Raw genomic sequence first — 18045 nt, 5'->3', positions numbered from 1 at the left:
CGTATGTACAATAAGTAAACACTGCGTAAATTGTTGGTGCTATATAAATACACTGTTAGTGAATATAAAATAAGATGTTACCCAAAACATTTCAAATGGAAATTATACGGGGGGCAAGCTTAATTATTTACCGAATATACAAATATGTAGAACGCACAACAGGACAATTACCTTGAGTTGGTATTACAAATGGCTTACACATAGCACAGTCAAATCCACCATCAGCTGCACTCTCTACCTCTGCCTCTGTGTTTAGGTTTTGGCAGGTGCCATGAGACCACCTGAATACAAAACAAACATTGGAAGAAGAAATTTAAGCATTAAAAAGACTGCTCTCAACAAGAATTACTTAAAGCAGTATTAAGCCCAAAAGTAAAAATGTTATATATTGCAGCTTACCAATCACATGTGGTGGCTGCATTATTTTCCTTTTTCCCCCCCCCTCTGTTTTCACCTGGTGATCTGGCCAGTAACACACCTTCTGTATTTGAGTGCCTCCACTCTGGATGAGGCAGCAAAGGGAACATATTTTAACAACAGCATTGTCAGTCTAAGGGTAGGGGAGTGTTAGATGTGCTAGTAGATTAGATACACAAAACAAATTGAATTTTCTTTTCTTTTTGGGATAAAGATTTTACATAAATAATTGCTAATCATTATACGTGGTAAATGGTTTATCCTAACCCTCTGACGCTTTATTTGGAGAGCTTTCTCTGTTAAAGGAAGCTGAAAACAGACTTAAGAGCAGAATCACCAGGTGGAAATAAAGGAAAAAAGCCTAAAAAAGAAAACGAATGCAGCCAACACATCTAAGAATAGGTGAGTTGCAATTTAATATATTGTTTTTGGTTTTATTTCCACTTTAATGGATGAAGCAAAGTACTTGCCTGTCACACTGCCTGCACTGGAGAATGATTTCATCTTCTATGTAGTTCTGGCCACACACTGGGCAGGTAGACAAACTAGCACATGGGGCACACTGTGTGTAATTGTTCTGCCATTCACACCGCAGCCCTGGTGTTATTGCTTTGCAGTTGTTACATGATACACACCTGATTAAAGGGAAAAAAAAGTAACATTCAGGAGTTTCACCAAATTTATGAGGCTTCCACTATGCAAATGATTTTTTTTTCATTAAATAGTATTTAAGATGAAAAGTCATTTTTATTGTTCACATCCAAACTTGCCATACAAAACATCTAAACTGTATAACTCTTCAATCAGCAAAGCTCATTGTCCCTGCTGATTGTAAAGCTCTTGCTCTGACTGTCTGGATTTCTCCACAGAGTTCACCGCATCCCTTCAGAGAGCAAGGGCTTCACTGTGCAGCATTCTGGCAGGGGAAAGTGTTACTAAACCCACAACAGTAAAATCAGTTTATATGTGCAGTAACGAATGGTTGTTATACTCACTGTGGAACCTAAGGGGTTAATCTTTTGCATTGTGTAGAAATGACAGTTGATCCCGTATTCTCTGCTCCTTCTCTTGTTCAAATGTCCACGTCTTATCTCATGATAAGACAAACTGAACCATAGCCATTTTGCACATGTTTAGTGTGTATTGCTAGAGGGTTTTTTTTTTTTCTTGGGCGAGTGCATGTGATCAGCACAGGGCCAATCAGCACTGTCCAGACAAAGGTCAGGGGTTTTGCATCCAGATCCAGCGATGTCCTCTCCTGAACTGATTCTTCAATCGGTTTTGGATGCAGGGGCCGGCATCTTAAGTAAGGGAAACCAGCAGTGAAGCCTTGAGGCTTCACAGACGGTTTCCTAATGTGCTGCACTTTGTGAATGGGTGGCAGTCTTCTGGGACTTGTCAAGAGTCCCAGAACGCTGCGGGGGAAGGAGGGAGGCCAAACGTCTGGCTCAGATCACCACGGCGCATCTGACCGAAGTGGGAGCCGGTACCTATCAAAATCAGGTACCCGCTTCCCCCTCCTCATCAAATAGTGCCAAATATCACAGTGGAGAGGGGGGAGGATGCAGACAAGCAGATCTTCCCTATTTGGGTTAAGTTCCACTTTAACCCTTTGGCGCCGACCCCCTTCCGGCCCTTTAAGGGTTCTAAAGGCCGGGAGGCGAAGCTGGGCCTTCTGGTTATGTGACTGCTATGACTGGTTGTCGCATGATTGGAAAGCTCCTGGTCGCAAGTATGCAACGAAAGCTTACCGATCATCGCCTGGCTACCATGCTGGGAGTGTGCAGGGAGCGCGCTCTCAGCACAGTAAGTAGTTTTAACAGGGCAGCATATATGCGACCACTTGGCATTAAAGCTCACACATCGATCAGCCACATATATGCGTGCAGCCGGAGTCAACAGGTTAAACTAATGAGTCCATCTATAAGGGCTGAAACACACCTTTGTGATATGCTTTGCTTTATCACATTATGTGCATTAGCACATTGCCAATTATTTTGTCATGCTCCAACATGTGTTACAGTGTACAAAAACGCAGAGTAAAACACTACTGTACATTGTGGTGCACAATGCATAAAAATAAATGCTTGTGTGAATACAACTTAATGCAGGACACAATGCACTGAAATATGCATGTGTAAATGCAAAGCACTACTGTAACACCCCAGAATGTAGTGTGATTGAAGTGTGAATCCAGCCTAATTTTTCGGACAAGATTCACTAATTATCATGGGTGAATGTTCTGCAAATCTTGTGTGACAACATTTATAAACAAACCCCCAAGTGTTTGAGGTACTTAGTGGTTCTAAAGTCTTTTACTTAGGTGTTTTTTTTTTACCATAATGCAATCCCTCCCTTCCTCCCAGAAACACTTTGCTGAGCATGTCAGTGATCCAGCACTGTCCCAGCTGCAAGTCTTCTCTCCCCTCTCTGTGTCTTCTCACAGGGCTTGGAAAGCAGTGGGAGCCTTTGGCTCCTGCTTATGTCAATCAAATCCTGTGAGCAGAGAGTGGGAAGCAGGGCTGAGCCGCACTGTGTGTCTATAGACACACAGCCAAGCTCAGCAGAGAGCCCACAGGGGTGCTTGTGCGCCCATGGCAAGCAGCCTGCTATGGGGGCACACAGGGACAACGAGGAGCCTGGAGCACTGGCGGGGGGCCCCAGAAGAGGAGGTTAGGGGTCGCTCTGTGCAAAACCATTGCACAATGCAGGTAAATATAACGTTTATTTTTAAAATTTTTAAAAATTCTAGTGTTTACTTTAATGCTTAAAGATGACCTCTGGGCATTTCTGAAAAACACTATTTGATGCACCTACATCTTCATTAAAAAAAAAATGAATATGAGGACCTCAGATGAAGTCACCCGTTTGAACAAGAAACAAAACTGTGTATTAACATTACTGGTGTCTACCTTTCTTGTCATTTTGGAAACCCCCTAGGTACTGGACTCCAGGCATTTCTAGCTTAAATGACCACCTCATAAAATCACAAAATAAAGTGAGGTACACAGTAGTGTACAGGGTAGTGTATGCTAACCTCCATTGCATCCATAGCTTTCAAAAGAGAGCTTTTAAAACCTATATCCGTGTTGCAGTACTGTTACTGCACACTGTTGGGACAATCCTTTAATCTGAATTGCAGATGTTCACCTGAAGCAGCGTATTAGGCTGACTACTTCAATTCAAAGGAAGCTCTGGACCATAAGGGCACATTTGAGATATGAGATGAGAGGTGTTTTGGCAGCTCAGTTCCCAGCAAACATGGGGGCAGGTGTCAAAATTATCCATAAGGCTAACCACTCACACTACTTTGATTTTGTGACATCATGGTGTTCTTTAAGATGTATTTAAGCTGTTACATTATATGCATTATGCTTTAAACATGGGAGGGGGGGGTTGTAGAAGCCCCACTTAATTACTTTGTCTGCACAGCTGAATATCTTAATTAAGTCTTCCTTTCAAAAGGAAAGTGTATTCACAATTGTATTAATAAAAGAAAAATAAAAAGTAGAAAAAAAATGCAACTGCAGCTTCTTCAACTAAAAAACAATAACTATAGCAATGACAATGAATAAAACTAACCATTTACACTTCCATCCTCCTTTAGGGACAGTCTGTAAAGGTGGATCCAGGCAGTACGTATGGTAGCTAATGTCACAATCATCACATAGCAGCAGTCGGCCAGGATCTGTGGCCTTACCACAGGCCTCACACACTGTGCACTCCAAACACCTCCAGCCTTTACGAAGGATTACTTTACTTATCTGAAAATGTAATAAGAGTGACACATGCATTAACATATTCTAATAACAAAGCAGGTAGCAATGTCAAAAAATTTTAAAGACACATTCAAACACTGTGATCAAAAATAATAAGGGTTTGAAGTTGCAACACTTTTGTTAATTTAAAGTCTATGCATGGTCAAAAAGTATTCAATACATCTCTGCAATACATGCACATTTCCTTTAGTTATAGGTCTTAAAACATAGCGAATACAGAAAAATATCTTTTTATCCTGACAGAAATCCAGTGAACTCATGCTACTTTCAAGCTGTGTTGTCAGCCCTGTGGTGACTCTCCCCTGTTGGACTAACAGTACATATCACCTTTATGTTAGGGCAGTGGTGGTCTACCTGAAAATTTAACATGGTTTCAACTGCTGCCCCTGACACTTCCTTAGGGCTGCGCAATAAGAGCAAATTTTCTTGCATCAAGGTGCATTGTGTCAAGATAAACAATGATAAAAAAAGAAGAAATATCAGTGCACTAATGTATATTGTAACCAGTCCATAAGTCCCAATTAAGTCTGTAGTTGGTAACCGCTTTAGGTGGCAGTCATCCCAGAGTGAGCCAACTCTGTATGCATAATAAGAAACGAGAGAGAGGCGCCTTCTAAGTGCAGTATAAAAAGATATTTAATAAGCCACAAATGGTAAAACGTACAATGTGGAAGTGATAAAATAGCCCATCAGTTGTATTTATGGGCCATTGGGTAAAGTGAAGAATATTATGGAACCAAGTGCACGATTTACAGTAGCGTGTGGATCTCTATCGCCTCATGGAGTCCCCATGCAGTAAGGGTCCTGAACGTATAAATCCAAAAAGGTCTCGCGCTAGCATAAACGTTTAAAACGTTCTTGGGAGAGTCCTGGGAATGGATTTGATCATCCAGACTGACAGACCTACAGTGGAATCCTGGTGTGCCTTGAGAGTGCCTTAAAAACACTATGTGCTATGAGACATCTGTGTTCGCCAAAGAGCTCAGGGTTCTAATGGTTCTGCCTACATAAAACTGGCCACATAGTCAGATGAGCAGTTATGGAATTCTTTGATGGTATATGTCTTGCCTTTGACTACAAAGTCTTTTAGCCCATGTGTAATAAAAAGACACGCAAGACAATTTTTTCTTGCACCTATACATACCCTTAAAGCTACGAAATGTGGTGAGCGGGCCTGAAGTGGTTTGTTGTGTTTTCACACAACAAGCCACTTCAGGCTCACGCTATAAAAAAAACAACACACACACACAGGCATGTATTGCAGAGATGCAGATTTTTTTTTTCGGTCAGACATTATAAGGGACAGAAGTCTGCCTAAAAATCTGTGTTCAACTTTCAATTGTGCTTCCCTTGCTTATTATCTGAGAAAGACTCCGGCTGGTTATTACTTCAATACCGGGAACTTTTACCCCCCTTCCTGCCCAGGCCAATTTTCAGCTTTAAGTACTCTCACACTTTGAACGACAACTGCACGGTCAAGCAATGCTGTACCCAAAATACATTTTTAGCATTTTGTTCGCACAACTAGAGCTTTCTTTTGGTGGCATTTAACCACCATGGGGGTTTTTATTTTTTGCTAAATTAACAAAAAAAGACAGAAAATTTTGAAAAAAGCCCAAGTTTTTCTTTGTTTCTGTTATAAACGTTTACACATAAATCTGTAGGAAAGTTATAGCGTTTACAAACTAAGCAAAGGATTTCTTTGCTATAAAAAAGCATTTAACTGAAAGAAATCGATTAATTCAGGTTTTTTTGTTGTGATTAGCTGTGATTGGTCACAGCTAATCACATGACACAAATGGGCTGTGATTGGCCCAGTCTGTGCATGTGATCAATCACAGCTAGTGACAACTGTATACAATGGATGGCATGAAAGGAAGCCATCCATTGTTTTCAACTGTCATGTGACCTGCTATGATTGGTCACAGCAGGTCACATGGTACTGGCAATGGACCGCTACAGAGATCTGTCATCGGCTGTGTCCAAGGTACACAGCCGGTGACAGATCTCACCACAGCGCAGCCTGGGCGCTATCTAGGAAGGACGTAATATAATGCCCACCCGGATTGACGAGAGTCCCACTAGGCTGTCATTCTGCTATTGGCCGGGTGGGAACAGGTTAAGATTTAGAATTTCCAAAGTCACACTGGTCATCAATGTTATCTTACGACATTCCTCTGAAATGGCCCAGGCAAATATCTTAGACTGATTATCTATACAGAAACATACATGCTGCTAAGTTTAATGAATTGACTAACAATAAAATGATCTTACTCTGATAGAAGGTGAATGTCACAGGTCAACATTTGAACTATACAGCATGCGCAATTTGGTAATAGATAATAACTTGGCTCCTGTAAAGTCACTGTAGGACATTTCACAAAACACTGATTTAGATGACAGTGTGAATGGGGGTAAGGGAGAGGAAAGAATTTATCACCAGGTCAATTTGAAGAAAAAAAAAAAATCACTCAGTTAAATTGTGTGTTTTAACAAATTTCAAAGAATACTGAATTTTCATATTTGCAGAGTTATACCTGGAAACACAGATTAAATGTCAATGGTTAAAAAAAACCCCAAAAAATAATTTCCACTTGGAAGCCTGAGAGGAGATCTGGGAAACCTATGCAGTTATTGTTACCTGAACACTAGAGATGAACTGCTTTATCTTATAATTATAGATTGGGTCTTTATTTACCTTAATACTGACACAGTATGGATGGTAGCACTGCCCACACTGTGAGCAAGCAAGTAGTCTTCCTTCAGCACCTTTACCAAAGCTACCGCACACTACGCACATATCCTGTCAAGCAAAACAAAAAAAAAAAAACAAAAAAAAAAACAAAAAAACACATTGTGAGGCTACTTTCCCATGTAACAAAACATTGACAGTGGCGATGTAATTGCACAAGATAACCTGTTTCATGCATATAATCAAAACATGATATACAAAATTAAAAACAAAAACACAAAAATGATGTTAATCTCTTAAAATTAATTAACATACAAGCCCCTTTCACATGGAGCAGATTTCATTGCAATCAGCAGGCGATCTGTGAGCTGATCATCTGTTGATTGGAGCAGAGTAGGAAGATGACACATCTGTGTCCGTTCAGCATCTGCAGAGCCACCATGGGCAGAGCCCGCACTGCTCTACGGGCAGCTGGGAGTAAGTGGACTCAGAATACCTGTCAAAAAAAGGGCCGTATTCTTTTCAAAATTCAAGTTTGTATACCTTTATAGCAATGTGTACATATTAAGGCCAGAAGCACTCCCATTGATCCAGCTGTTTTTGATACCTGTGAGTGGCCAGCTGTGGCCAACAAGCCTGTACAGTTTAATGAAAGGTTGCCAGCAGCAAAAACTATTTGTGGATGTTCACACAGATAGCAATTACATGAGGTAATCGCTGCTGGATGCCATTTGCACCAGGCCAAACCGCTAGTGCAAACGCAGTGTAACATTTTGTCAGTGTTTTCTTTTTTTTAGTGTTTTGCCCTTGCTGGGGGATTGTCCCACACTTCCAGTCTTGTAGCATAGACACTGGTAAAAGAAATAAGGGGAATAGCCGTCTCCAGGACAGGAAGGCACAGATAGCATTTCATTCTAGATGAACAGCAAGTAATGCCTCATCACTTTGTGCAAGTGCAATATTTCCTCTACACTCCTTTTCACTTTTTACTATTGCTGCCTTTTACTTTTCACTATTTTTTTTTTTTTTTACCATTTTAATGAAATTTTCAGCAGATGTTGCCTTTCAGACTATCTCTGAATGAACCTTTCACCATGCCATTTGAAAACATATACAGGAGGGGGTTGAATCATTGCTCTGCTCCTTCCTGTGGGTAAACCTTAACTTGGGCTACTGAGCTTGTGACACAAGCTTTTTTCCCCAAAAATATTCACAACATATTTTACATTTATCTAAAAAATAAACAGATTAGGGATGCACCAATATATCGGCAGCTGAAACATATTGGCCAAAAAATAGTGTTATCTCCATTTTGCTGATAGGAAAAAAGCTGCCGATAATGGTGGCGATACATGCAAAGTTACATCTCAGATACTTTCATGCAAAAAAGACCCCCAGTGAATTTAATGAAAAATTGTGTCTTATAGACTTTCATGCAACATCACATCCCTATTCACTTCAATGCAAAAACACCCCCTACTGACTTTAATGCAAAATTGTGTCTCAGACTTCCATGAGAAGTCACGTCCCTATTGACTTTAATGCAAAAATGCCCCCTAGTGACTTCAAAGCAAAGTCGCGTCCCCATTTACTTCACTGCACAAAAGCTTCCTAGTGACTTCAATGCAAAATCGCTAGCCACATTAAATTAAAAAAAATTTAATTTAAAAACTGTCCATTTCGGTCTTCGGCCAAGTGCATCCTCAATTTTTGGTTTTGGAACCAGAATTTTCATTTCAGTGCGCCACTAAAACAGATCGTTTAAAAAAGATATATGGTAACCTAATCTCATTTCTAGCTGAACAGAGTTGCAAATCCTTCGGCAAGAAAACAGTTTAAATGTGTAATCCAATTGTTTGTTTAGTTTTTTGCCAGGAGTTTTGCTTTAAATGGGGAAAAGGCTGCAGAAACCAAAGGTGCTAATATATATTATCAAACAGGCTTTATGAGGTATGGAAGTATTTTGCTCCTTTTAGGCTTTAAACAAAATTAGAACTTAATTTGGTTTGATCCTCTATGCGAAAATAATTACCAACCTGATGCAAGGTGAACTTGTCGCTTGTGGAAAATAAAACAACTGTGTTGTGCATTGAGGTTTCTTCCTCCTCCTTGTATGATGAAAGATCAATTGTGGTTACCTGCAGCAGGAACAAAGAACACTCAGAGGTCTCTCAGGATTATCCAGCATGTTCCAGCATTAGCACATCTTCCCAAACAAAACCTTCCCAGCCTTTCTGTAATACTAGTCACTACAACGCTAACACACATCAGTTTGTACCTTGTGACCTGTAACTTCAGCAGAATGATAATGTGAATATCTGCCTTTATACTGTGACAGCCTGTCTTCTACATGACCTACATACCACAGTCACCTACTAGACTGGTGAACTGAGAATTGGTAGGCTAAACAGAGAGGCATTCCATTTATATACAGTGCCTTGAAAAAGTATTCCTACCCCTTGAAATTTTCCACATTTTGTCATGTTACAACCAAAAACAAATGTATTTTATTGGGATTTTATGTCATAGACCAACACAAAGTGCAACATAATTGTAAAAAGGAAGGAAAATGAGAAATGGTTTCCAAAAAGTCAATACTTTGTAGAACCACCTTTCGCTGCAATTCCAGCTGCAAGTCTTTTTGGGGATGTCTCTACCAGCTTTGCACATCTAGAGAGGGATATTTTTGTCCATTCTTCTTTGTAAAATAGCTCAAGCTCTGTCAGATTGGATGGAGAGCGTCTGTGAACAGCAATTTTAAAGTCTTGCCACAGATTCTCAACTGGAATTAGGTTTGGACTTTGACTGGGCCATTCTAACACATGAATATGCATTGATCTAAACTATTCCATTGTAGCTCTGGCTGTATGTGTAGGGTCGTCGTCCTGCTGGAAGGTGAACCTCCGACCCAGTCTTAAGACTTTTGCAGACCAGCAGGTTTTCTTCTAAGATTGCCCTGTACTTGGCTCTATCCATCTTCCCATCAACTCTGACAAGCTTCCCTGTTCCTGCTGAAGAAAAGCATCCCAACAACATGATGCTGCCACTACCACCATGTTTCACAGTGGGGATGGTGTGTTCAGGGTGATGTGCAGTGTTAGTTTTCCACCACACACAGCATTTTGCTTTTAGGCCAAAAAGTTAAATTTTTGGTCTCATCTGATCAGAGAACCTTCTTCCACATGCAGGGGCGGACTGACAACTCATGGGGCCCCCGGGCAATAGGGGATCATGGGGCCCGTGTCCTTGCCCAAACTCAAAAAAGCCTATAAAAAAGGTACCAGGGGCATCTCATGGGGCCCCCTACTGACCCCGACCCTCGGGCAGTGCTGAGTTTCCAAATGGTTATTCTGCCCCTGTCCACATGTTTGCTGTCCCCCCACATGGCTGCTCAAAAACTGCAAACGTCTTATGGCTTTCTTTTAACAATGGCTTTCTTCTTACCACTGTTCCATAAAGGCCAGATTTGTGTGCACAACTAATAGTTGTCCTGTGGACAGATTCTCCCACCTGACCTGAGGATCTCTGCAGCTCCTCCAGAGTTGCCATGGGCATCTTGGCTGCTTCTCTGATTAATGCTCTCCTTGCCCAGCCTGTCAGTTTAGGTGGACGGCCATATCTTGGTAGGTTTGCAGTTGTGCCACTTGCTTTCCATTTTCGGATGATGGATTGAACAGTGCTCCGTCAGACGTTCAAAACTTGGGATTTTTTTTTTTATAACCTAACCCTGCTTTAAACATCTCCACAACTTTAACCCTGACCTGTCTGGTGTGTTCCTTGGCCTTCATGATGCTGTTTGTTCACTAATGTTCTCTAACAAACCTCTGAAGGCTTCACAGAACAGCTGTATTTATACTGAGATTCAATTGCACACAGGTGGACTCTGTTTACTAATTAGGTGACCTATGAACGCAATTGGTTCCACAAGATTTTAGTTAGGGGTATCACAGTAAAGGGGGCTCAATACAAATGCATGCCACACTTTTCAGATATTAATTTGTAAAAGGTTTTGAAAATCATTTACCATTTTCCTTCTACTTCACAATTATGTGCCACTTTGTTTTCAAGGGGTATGAATTCTTTTTGAAGGCACTGTAGGTGGCCCTTTTACTATAGTGCACTTTTCTGGCAACTGTTAAGTTTGTCACAGTTCTCAAAATCAAAAGATGTGGTGCTCAACTCACAAAGTTAACACACTAAGATAAGTCCAATGAGATTTAAAATTTACAGTCACATAGCTAAAATAGTCCTTGTGTCAGAGCTTTGTAATTTGAACCTATCCTGTTCCCAGTGGAGAGAATGTAATAAGAATTAAATGTACCGAACCCAACTGTCCACCACAATGGTGAGCCTCAAGCAGAATATGGAATACAGGTGAAACTCAAAAAATTAGAATATTGTGCAAAAGTTAATTTATTTCAGTAATGCAACTTAAAAGGTGAAACTAATATATGAGATAGACTCATTACATGCAAAGCAAGATAGTTCAAGCCGTGATTTGTCATAATTGTGATGATTATGGCTTACAGCTCATGAAAACCCCAAATCCACAATCTCGGAAAATTAGAATAATGTGAAAAGGTGCAATATTCTAGGCTCAAAGTGTCCCACTTTAATCAGCCAATTAAGCCATAACACCTGCAAGGGTTCCTGAGCCTTTAAATGGTCTATCAGTCTGGTTCAGTAGGAATCACAATCATGGGAAAGACTGCTGACCTGACAGTTGTGCAGAAAATCATCATGGACACCCTCCATAAGGAGGGAAAGCCTCAAAAGGTAATTGCAAAAGAAGTTGGATGTTCCCAAAGTGCTGTATCAAAGCACATTAATAGAAAGTTATGTGGAAGAAAAAGGTGCACAAGCAGCAGGGATGACTGCAGCCTGGAGAGGATTGTCAAGAAAAGGCCATTCAAAAGTGGTGGGGACTTTCACAAGGAGTGGACTGAGGCTGGAGTCAGTGCATCAAGAGCCACCACACACAGACTGATCCTGGACATGGGCTTCAAATGTCGTATTCCTCTTGTCAAGCCACTCCTAAACAACAAACAATGTCAGAAGCGTCTTACTTGGGCTAAAGAAAAACAGACCTGATCTGTTGCTCAGTGGTCCAAAGTCCTCTTTTCTGATGAGAGCAACTTTTGCATCTCATTTGGAAACCAAGGACCCAGAGTATGGAGGAAGAATGGAGAGGCACACACTGCAAGATGCTTGAAGTCCAGTGTGAAGTTTCCACAGTCTGTGTTGATTTGGGGAGCCATGTCATCTGCTGGTGTTGGTCCACTGTGCTTCATTAAGTCCAGGGTCAACGCAGCCATCTACCATTTTGGAGCACTACATGCTTCCTTCCGCAGACAAGCTTTATGGGGATGCGGACTTCATTTTTCAGCAGGACTTGGTACCTGCCCACACTGCCAAAAGCACCAAAACCTGGTTCAATGACCGTGGGATTACTGTGCTTGATTGGCCAGCAAACTTGCCTGACCTGAACCCCATAGAGAATCTATGGGGCATTGCCAAGAGAAAGATGAGAGACATGAGACCGAACAATGCAGAAGAGCTGAAGGCCGCTATTGAAGCATCCTGGTCTTCCATAACACCTCAGCAGTGCCACAGGCTGATAGCTTCCATGGCACGCCGCACTGAGGCAGAAATTGCTGCAAAAGGAGCCCAAACCAAGTACTGAGTACATATGCATGCTTATACTTTTCAGAGTTCCGATATTGTTCTATGTACAATCCTTGTTTTATTGATTGCATGTAATATTCTAATTTTCTGAGATTGTGGATTTGGGGTTTTCATGAGCTGTAAGCCATAACCATCACAATTATGACAAATCACAGCTTGAACTATCTTGCTTTGCATGTAATGAGTCTATCTCATATATTAGTTTCACCTTTTAAGTTGCATTACTGAAATAAATGAACTTTTGCACGATATTCTAATTTTTTGAGGTTCACCTGTAGATGCTTATGGCAGTAGTAATTCCCACCATAAATTCCCATAAATTGCTAGTGAAATGATGCATTTTTCAGAGGTTAAATGGATTGAGGATACAGAAACCTATGGCGTTCACAGTTCACAGAATGCCATAAAAATTAAATGTGCAGAGCGCAAAACTGTCCAACTGCAACAGTAAACCACAAGCACAGAATGTGGTGCCATCAGAGAAAAGTATTTCCTCTATAAAATTCAGCCTCACCTACATAATGCAACATTATTCATTTTTAGGGTTGCTGATGAAGAAATGCAGCAGGTATTGCAACTCACAACATAAAAATTCCCAGTACACCTACCAGCCAGCCTGCAAAACAACCAAATTGACAGTGTCTAACAAGTCACATTAAAAACAGAGGGTTTTAGTTGCACAGAATTGCAAATATATGCATAAGCCGCAGTGCCCATGTCAAGGCAACTCTGTGTACTGCGGTCCTAACTCTATAATTTTCAGAGTCTCCCAAATTGGAGCACATCTAGCAGTGGATAGATTAAGAGCAGGTGTGCCTGGAGGGAGCCCATCCCTCAAAGGCACAGGGCTAGTAACAGATGCCCAGCAAAAGCACAATGACAGCTAAAGGAATCCAATATGTCCCGATGCAAATAAAACACACTGTTTGTAATGTAAATATTTAGACAGCATCATTTTGGTTGTTTTGCAGGCTGGCTGGTAAGTGTGCATGAAAATCTTTAGTTTGTTTGTGATGTGCATTGCCTTTCCATGTGCACCTTACTGCAAAGGATAGTTACAGGGTGGGGTGGTTGTCACTTTTTTGGACAGTGGGTTGAATTGGGTGCCCAGTCTTCAAAAAGACACAGCCTCTACGTGGTGCTACTGGAAGAACTTTACCAAAAAAATTTTAATTTTCTATACACTGGCATAGCAGTTATTTTAGATAATCAATGCACTGAAGATACCAACTAAATTCAGTGATCAATGCACTGATTGCTTATTGAAGAAGCAAATTAAAAAGTGATATTTCGTACCCCTGGAATTATATAGTTGCCTATAGGTGTTTTTAATTTTGATCGTCCTCTTCCGCCACGGCCAGAGAGTCCAGAACCTCTTGGTCTCCTCCTTGGAAATCCTGAGCCTCGACCCTTAAAATAACAGGTTAAAAAAAAAACAGAAAAGAAAAGAAAAAAAAGATTAAATTCTTGCAAAATATAATAATAAATCAACACATATATTACAGGGATGGAGGAGACAAGGAAAAGTATAGGGGGAAAAAAGATAATATTGGGGGAATTGAAAAAAAGGAAAGTGTCAACAATGTTCACAGCAAACAGATCATGACTCATTACTTTATTGCAGATTAAAAAAGAGTGAGCGTTTGATTGATTCCTACAACCAACGCCTCTAGGTCTACATTTTCCTTTCTTTTAATTGATAATTTCCCTATATATTATTATTCTGTTATGCAATGAGGCTTACATGTTGTTTAGCGGAGACCCTGTTGTACATGATGTTACAATTCATAAGTATATTAACACAATTCCACAAACTAACCACCATAGACCTGAGACTCTTACATGTAGTTCCACACTATTATTTAGAGATCACAAGTTAGAAAAATTAATCAGTCAAAAGCAAGCAGAAAACTTTTTTCTTCAAAAATAAAAATGTATATACTTGGACTCAAAATGAAATCATCATTGGTAGAAACAAAAGCAAAAAAAAAACAAAAACCACTAAAATCATTTTGGTTCTTACAATCAAATGCAAAAATGTATTGTGATTCTCAAGTTTCTTACGAATATGCACCAGTCACATTTTTTTTTCTGCATTTTCAACTGTTTAGTAAATATGTAGTCAAAAAAATTATTTGTTCCCTGCAATTATTATGTTAAATTGTCTCAAAAATGCACTAGACACAATTCAGTACTATGCAAAAAAGGCTAATTTGGCCAGGAGTGCCCAAACTTTGCGAAAAAGCTATGAATGAAATGTAAAGGAAACCTGCACTGAAAGAAAATTGTAAGTTGCCATCGCCAATTTTATGAAAATGCTAGTTACTTAGCAATCTCACTGACCCTGTAGGAGGTTGAAGATTGTAATGATAGCAAGGTCAGAAAATCTGCTCTGTGTAGTTTTCCTAGGGCGGTGTTAGATCAGCATTGAAGTCCCATATTGCCAACATTTTAAGAAGAAGGGTTGTACAACAGCAGACCCTTACTAGGAGAAAAATGGGGCTGTCATTTGTAAACCTCATTCTGAAACTGTTAGCTCCCTGGCTAATTAATTTCACAAAAAAAACCCCCAAAAATATACAACACTTATGAGTGTGCAAAAAGAACAATAAGATTTACTAAATAACCAATAATCCTTTAACCAAATTATACACAGAACCACTGAATTAGAAACCAAAGAAAAAATATAAAAAGTTAACTATATTATTCAATATAAATAAAATTATGAAAGTAAAGGAAAATGCCGAACATACAGAAAAGAATGTTGCTTTAGAACGCATAAAATAATTTTTAGATTTAGTTTACTTTTTAAGCATTTTCAATTTTTTTTGTGTGTGCGCCATAGCAGGGTTGTTTTTGGCTCATTCTGCATTTTCCTTTGCTTTTAACATTTAGTCCTCACACTGGACGATTCTACAGCTGCTGGTTTTGGCTTTTGGCATTTTTTTCTACAGCCAGTAAACTCCACAGCATGTTATCCTATGTGTCCATGCATACAGACTGTAATCAGCGTTTTTTGGCTGGAAAAAAACCCCAAAACTAGTGGGTTTCTAGAGGAGTTTTTTAGCTGTAATAATGCTCTAATGTGGCAAACCACAGCAAAATGGTGTTTTTGGACATATGTTTGAACAAGAAAAAAAAATGTCCTTTTGGTAAAAAAAAAACAAAAAAAAAAAAAAAAAAAACACAGCTAAACGCTAATGCAAAAACACAAAAAAAACTCACGTTTTTAACGTGACTTTACAAAGCTAACTTTACCAGAGTTATTAAAACGCCCAGTGTGCATGGAGCCTTAATATTATAGAACCCTTTGGACTGAATAGGTGTCAACTAGAACCACATCCCGTAAAGCACATCAAAAATAAAACTGCTTATTGGGACTTTTAAGGTGCACCTTTAATTGTAATAACAGACTTATTGAACTTGCATTTAAAAGGCTTTTCTTGTCTTGTTTATTATGCAATACAAAATTGTTAAAATATTCGATAGACATAAAATACCCATCAACTGTACAATGTCACATGTTATGCATCACTATACAAATCATGCCTCTATATACCAACTCCTATATCTCACAAAACATTTTGTAGCAAAGGAACGGTAGGACGACAAACCGGTAGTGAGTGAAGAAAACAAGAGAGAAAATATATCATAAATTGCCACATTTACTGTACAAAATTTAATATATAGTAGCGACCACGTTCTTTTAACCTCTTGCCGACCGCGCATAGCCAAATGACGGCTTCACCGCGGCCGGCCAGTTCTGAGTGGACGTCATATGACGTCCTCCCAGAACGCGCTCTCCTGCGCGCCCAAGGGGGCGCGCACCCGGTGATCTCCGTGATCGCTGTGTCCTACGGACACAGCTGATCACGTGATGTGGTGAAAGGCCGATCCCACCGGCCTTTTACCACGTGATCAGCGGTGTCCAATGACACGCTGATCACAGGGAAATGCAAGTGCCGGTTCTCGGCTGCACTTTCCTCACGCTGTCAGATCGTGAGGAAAGTACTGCCGAGAACCGGCAGTTGTCAGAGCGGGGATCGGCACCGATCATCAGGGCACTGATGATCAGTGCCCTGATGATCGGTGCCCAGCAGTGACACCCGCAAGTTCCGCCCAGCAGTGCGCCAACTAGCCCCGCCCACCCATTCCCAACAGTGCCCCCACCTGTGCCCAGCAGTGCCCCCACCTGTGCCCAGCAGTGCACCCACCTGTGCCACTCTGCAGTGCCACCTACCTGTGCCCAGAAGTGCCACCTACATGTGCCCAGCAGTGCCACCCACCTGTGCCCACCAGTGCCACCCACCTGTGCCCACCAGTGCCACCCACCTGTGCCCACCCCCCAGTGCCGCCCACCAGTGCTGCCAGTCAGTGCCACCAGTCAGTGCCCAGGGGTTGTGCCAGTCAGTGCCGCCAGTCAGTGCCCAGAAGTGATGCCAGTCAGTGCCGTCTATCAGTACCCATCATCAGTGTCACCTATCAGTGTCGCCTATCAGTGCCACCTATCAGTGCCGCCTATCAGTGCCGCCTATCCGTGACCCCTAATTAGTGCTGTCTATCAGTGCCGCCTATCCGTGCCACCTCATTAGTACTGCCTATCAGTGCCCTTTAGTGCTGCCCATCAGTGCCCATCAGTGCCGCCTATCAGTGCCCATCAGTGCCGCCTCATCAACGCAAATCAGTGAAGGAGAAAAAAATACCTGTTTGAAAAATTTTATAAAAGAAACAAACTTTTTTTTTCAAATTTTTTGCACTTTTTTTAATTTATAGCGCAAAAAGTAAAGCGCCCAGTGGTGATTAAATACCACCAAAAGAAAGCTCTATTTGTGAGAAAAAAATGATCAAAATTTCATATGGGTACAATGTTGCATGACCGCGCAATTGTCAATCAAAGTGCGGCAGCGCTGAAAGCTGAAAATTGGCCTGGTAAGGAAGGGGGTATAAGTGCCTGGTAGGCAAGTGGTTAATATACCAAGGTATAATTCACACCTGTACCACAGAGAACATTCCTGTTTTTACAAAGAAGGTCCACATAAGAATCTTGACACATTTTGAAGACACTCCTCCTTAAGAAGCACACGTGGACACAAATGATGTCCAAGAACATGGGTCAATGCATTAAAACCATGTCATAAGACCATAATCTAGCAAGTGAGCATACATAATGAAGCAGCAGGGAGCATATAAAAGAACCATAAATTCATGCATGTGGCACCAGCAAATACCATAAAATACCACTCATACAAGTGGGGTATACATATGTACAAAGTAAGTGCATCAATTGGTGTCTATGGGTGCATGGTCACAAATAGTAGTGGGACAAAACAATCATAAATGAAGATTATAGTTGTGGTTTTTGCATAATCTTATGTATATCGCACATCCATCACGGGCTGCCCACTGAAAGTCTGTCCATGAGCAGCCCCTATGATGTATGTGAGGTGAATTTATGATGCTTTGCTCCCTGCT

General features: G+C 40.8%; 1 protein-coding gene across 1 annotated transcript in view; it reads right to left on the bottom strand.

Moving 5' to 3' along the window:
• Nucleotides 1-18045, bottom strand: part of LOC149465893 (histone-lysine N-methyltransferase 2C-like) — a 280655-nt gene that overhangs the window by 140472 nt on the left and 122138 nt on the right. Inside the window, exons 13-18 of the mRNA XM_089673215.1 lie at nt 13870-13983; nt 8925-9026; nt 6895-6999; nt 4000-4181; nt 888-1052; nt 172-281 (exon numbers count right to left, since the gene is read on the bottom strand). Of these exons, the coding sequence (XP_089529341.1) occupies nt 172-281; nt 888-1052; nt 4000-4181; nt 6895-6999; nt 8925-9026; nt 13870-13983 (778 nt within the window). The remainder of the gene's footprint in view (nt 1-171; nt 282-887; nt 1053-3999; nt 4182-6894; nt 7000-8924; nt 9027-13869; nt 13984-18045) is intronic.

Source organism: Staurois parvus, unplaced genomic scaffold (genome assembly GCF_062004578.1).
Source record: "Staurois parvus isolate SC_StPar_1 unplaced genomic scaffold, SC_StPar_1.0 ptg000136l, whole genome shotgun sequence".
Lineage (NCBI taxonomy): Eukaryota > Metazoa > Chordata > Amphibia > Anura > Ranidae > Staurois > Staurois parvus.
The sequence above is the reverse complement of the archived record's forward strand: the minus strand, read 5'-3'. Positions and strand labels throughout refer to the sequence as shown.